Source organism: Bos taurus, chromosome 15 (genome assembly GCF_002263795.3).
Source record: "Bos taurus isolate L1 Dominette 01449 registration number 42190680 breed Hereford chromosome 15, ARS-UCD2.0, whole genome shotgun sequence".
NCBI classification, from domain to species: domain Eukaryota; kingdom Metazoa; phylum Chordata; class Mammalia; order Artiodactyla; family Bovidae; genus Bos; species Bos taurus.
In genome coordinates this window covers 79131968-79135176 of record NC_037342.1, presented here as the reverse complement: position 1 = coordinate 79135176, position 3209 = coordinate 79131968, and the positions used below count along the sequence as shown (strand labels likewise).

The following is a 3209-nucleotide window of genomic DNA, read 5'->3' as shown; positions in this document are numbered from 1 at the left end:
TCATAATTTGACAGAAATTTGAGATGGCAGCAACCATAAAGGGGATATGGCTAATGTTTCATTAAGGCAAATATTTTTGATGTATTGCTCATTGCTGTACTCGCCAGCAAAAGAACATTAACTGCCATCTTCTACTTAGCCAGTATGATGGTCACTAGTATTTAAATGTTATGTAATACACACACACACACAAAGAAAAGCATTTTATTAAAAGACACAAGAATGTCTTTAAAAAATATTTAATGATGGATGTAGTAAAAAAAAAAAAAAAAAAAAGGCTTCCCTTCAATTAAAACATAAACACTTGGCAAAGTGAGAACAGTGATCTGGACTTGAGTTTCTTGCACTGAAACTTGAGGTTAAACCAAAGTTGACACAGAATGATCACAACTTGAACATCTACAGTTGACACAAGAAAAACCATTTCTAGTTTGCATGATTTTCACATATTACTGCTTTTGAGTAATTTGTCACAGAAAATAAACAGTTGTCCATAATCTAATTTATCATGCATGCCTTCTATATTTACTTTTATATAGGAATTTTGCAGAGATTTTCCCACATTCTATGCAGAGCACCTTTTACTTCCTTGTTCCTCAAGCTGTAGATCATAGGGTTCAGCATGGGTATGACCAAAGTGAAAAATACAGAGGCCATTTTGTCAGTATCAAAAGAGTGGCTGGACCTGGGCTGCATATTCATAAAGGCTAGAGTGGCATATAGTACAGCCACCACTGTCAGATGAGACCCACAGGTGGAGAAAGCCTTCTGCCTGCCCTGTGCAGTGTTCATTTTTAGGATGGCCTTAAGGATCAGTATGTAAGATACAAGCACTATCAGAAAAGATGAAACCAAATTAAACACGGAACAGATCAGTATGAACAGCTCGATTTCCCATGTGCTTGAGCACAGCAAAGTTAGCAAGGGGAGACTGTCACAGTAGAAATGACTGATGATGTTATAGCCACAGAAGGATGAAATAAATATCTGGATGGTAGTTATTAGAGAAACGGAGGCACTGTAAACATAGGGGACTGTGACCAGCACCCAGCATACTTTTGGTGACATAACTACTGTGTAGAGTAGAGGGTTGCAGATGGCTACGAAACGGTCATAGGCCATTGCCGACAGGATGAAAAGTTCACTGATGATGAACAAGATGAAGAAAGTCAGCTGCGTAGCACACCAATGATAGGAGATTGTGTTTTGATCAGTTACGAAAGCTACCAGCATTTTGGGTCCCACAGATGTGGAATAGCCAAGATCGATGAAAGCCAGGTTTCTGAGAAAGAAGTACATGGGTGTCTGTAGCTTGGAGTCCACCTTGGTGAGAACAACCATGCCCAAGTTTCCCACTGCCGACACTGCATAGATGGTGAGGAACAGCACAAAGAAGGCAGCCTGCAGCTCAGGCCGGTCTGTGATTCTCATGAGGATGAATTCACCAGGCACTGTTTGATTTTGTTTGTCCATCCAGGCCATCAAGGGAAATAACTGTGGGAAGAGCCGTAAGAATAGATGTTGGGGTTCAGAAGATACCATCTGATAAAAGTTTAGTATGCAGAGCCATTATGTGTAAGATGAATCTAATTATTTTAAATGGAATGATTTAAAACAAGACTCACCTCCATCATTGAACCTGGAACCAAATTTAGAAACCATTATAAGGTAAGATGGACTTCACTGGTGGATCAGTGGTACAGAATCTGCCTGCAATGCAGGAGAGGTGGTTTGATCCTGGAAGATCCCCTGGAGAAGAAAATGGCAACCCACTCCACTCTCCTTGCCTGGGAAATCCCATGGACAGAGGAGCCTGGCAGACTACAGTCTATGTAGTTGCAAAGAGTCAGACACAACTAAACCACCACCACCACCAGCATAACCTAACATATATAATAGTCATTTTACTTTTTGTGTCATGTACTGATTCTCATTACAAAATACACACGGTCCCTTTATAGCTCTGTTAACAAACTATCATTATAAACATTTGGCCAGAGTGGGAAACCTGATTTTTTTTTTCAAAAATATTTTTCAGTTGAAATACATATAATTGGTAAAAAAAAAAAAAAATATATCAAATTTTAGAAACAATCATAATACAAAGTAACAGTACTTACTTTCTTTCCCTTGGAACTTCAGTCCCAGTATCTGAAGAAAACTATTACTAACTCATTTAATAGACTTTTATTTACTTCTCTTTAGTGTAACTCCACATATTCAAACATTATTTTCATTCCAATATCCTTTTTGTAAAAAATTGTACTAAATTGATTATCTCCATAGAAAATGGTGAAATTGAATCTTTAGCTCATCCATATAAAAATCAGTCACAGACTGCTCAAGAACTTGGTATTAAAAGAAAAATTTTAATCTCATGGTTCTGAAACTGAAGCTCCAATATTTTGGCCACCTGATGCAAAGAGCCAACTCATTGGGAAAGATCCTGATGCTGGGAAGGATTGAATGCCAAAAGAGAAGGGGGAGCAAAAGATAAGGTGGTTAGATGGCATCACCTACTCAATGTAGGTGAATCTGAGCAAACTATGGGAGACAGTGAAGGACAGAGGAGCCCTGCTACAGTCCTTGGGGTTGCAAAGACTAGAACATGACTTAGGGACTGAGCAACAGCAAGTTAAAAGCTAGAACTTCTGGATGTCACTAAGCAAATAGAAATTTCAAGAAAATCAGAATCTAAATTTGCTTAATTTGGAAGATTAAATCTGCCTCATACAATTCATTCTTTCTAAAAATCTACTCACAATATTAACAAATTATTTACAAAAAAGGTAAAAAACAAACATTCATTAACAGCAACCAAACAAGACAGAGGGAAAAATCTAGGGCCTTTAGCTACAAGAGTTATACTCAAAGAAAAGAATTTTTCCACAGAAGCTTGTGTATTGTGGCAAACCTTTTCATCCAAATTATGTTGTACTTTACAAATCTTTGGAATTCTGAAACTCAACTGAGTTGATTTTTTTTTAAATTACCTTTATTAAAGCAGTTTGAGATAAAGTCCTATGGTATTGAAACAAGACAAGCTTTCCATTCATGGGCATATTTATGACTTGGAGCGGTTTGGCTTCCTAATTGTGAAACTGACACTCAACCTTATGTGTCTGGGTCTTCATGTGATTGATTAAAGAGCAGGATGGTTTATTCATGATTAGAGGGCCCCTCATGTATAATCAGAGGAATATTCACTT

General features: G+C 37.6%; 1 protein-coding gene across 1 annotated transcript; it reads right to left on the bottom strand.

Annotated features, from left to right (window-relative positions):
* Positions 1-531: 531 nt before the first annotated feature.
* Positions 532-1482, bottom strand: OR8K67 (olfactory receptor family 8 subfamily K member 67). The gene has a single exon (XM_002693652.2). It carries the CDS (start codon positions 1480-1482, stop codon positions 532-534), a length of 951 nt encoding a protein of 316 aa, XP_002693698.2.
* Positions 1483-3209: the final 1727 nt, after the last annotated feature.

Excerpts from the sequence above, each read along its gene's own strand:
- OR8K67 (XM_002693652.2), bottom strand. The coding sequence starts at position 1,482 with ATGGCCTGGATGGACAAACAAAATCAAACAGTGCCTGGTGAATTCATC.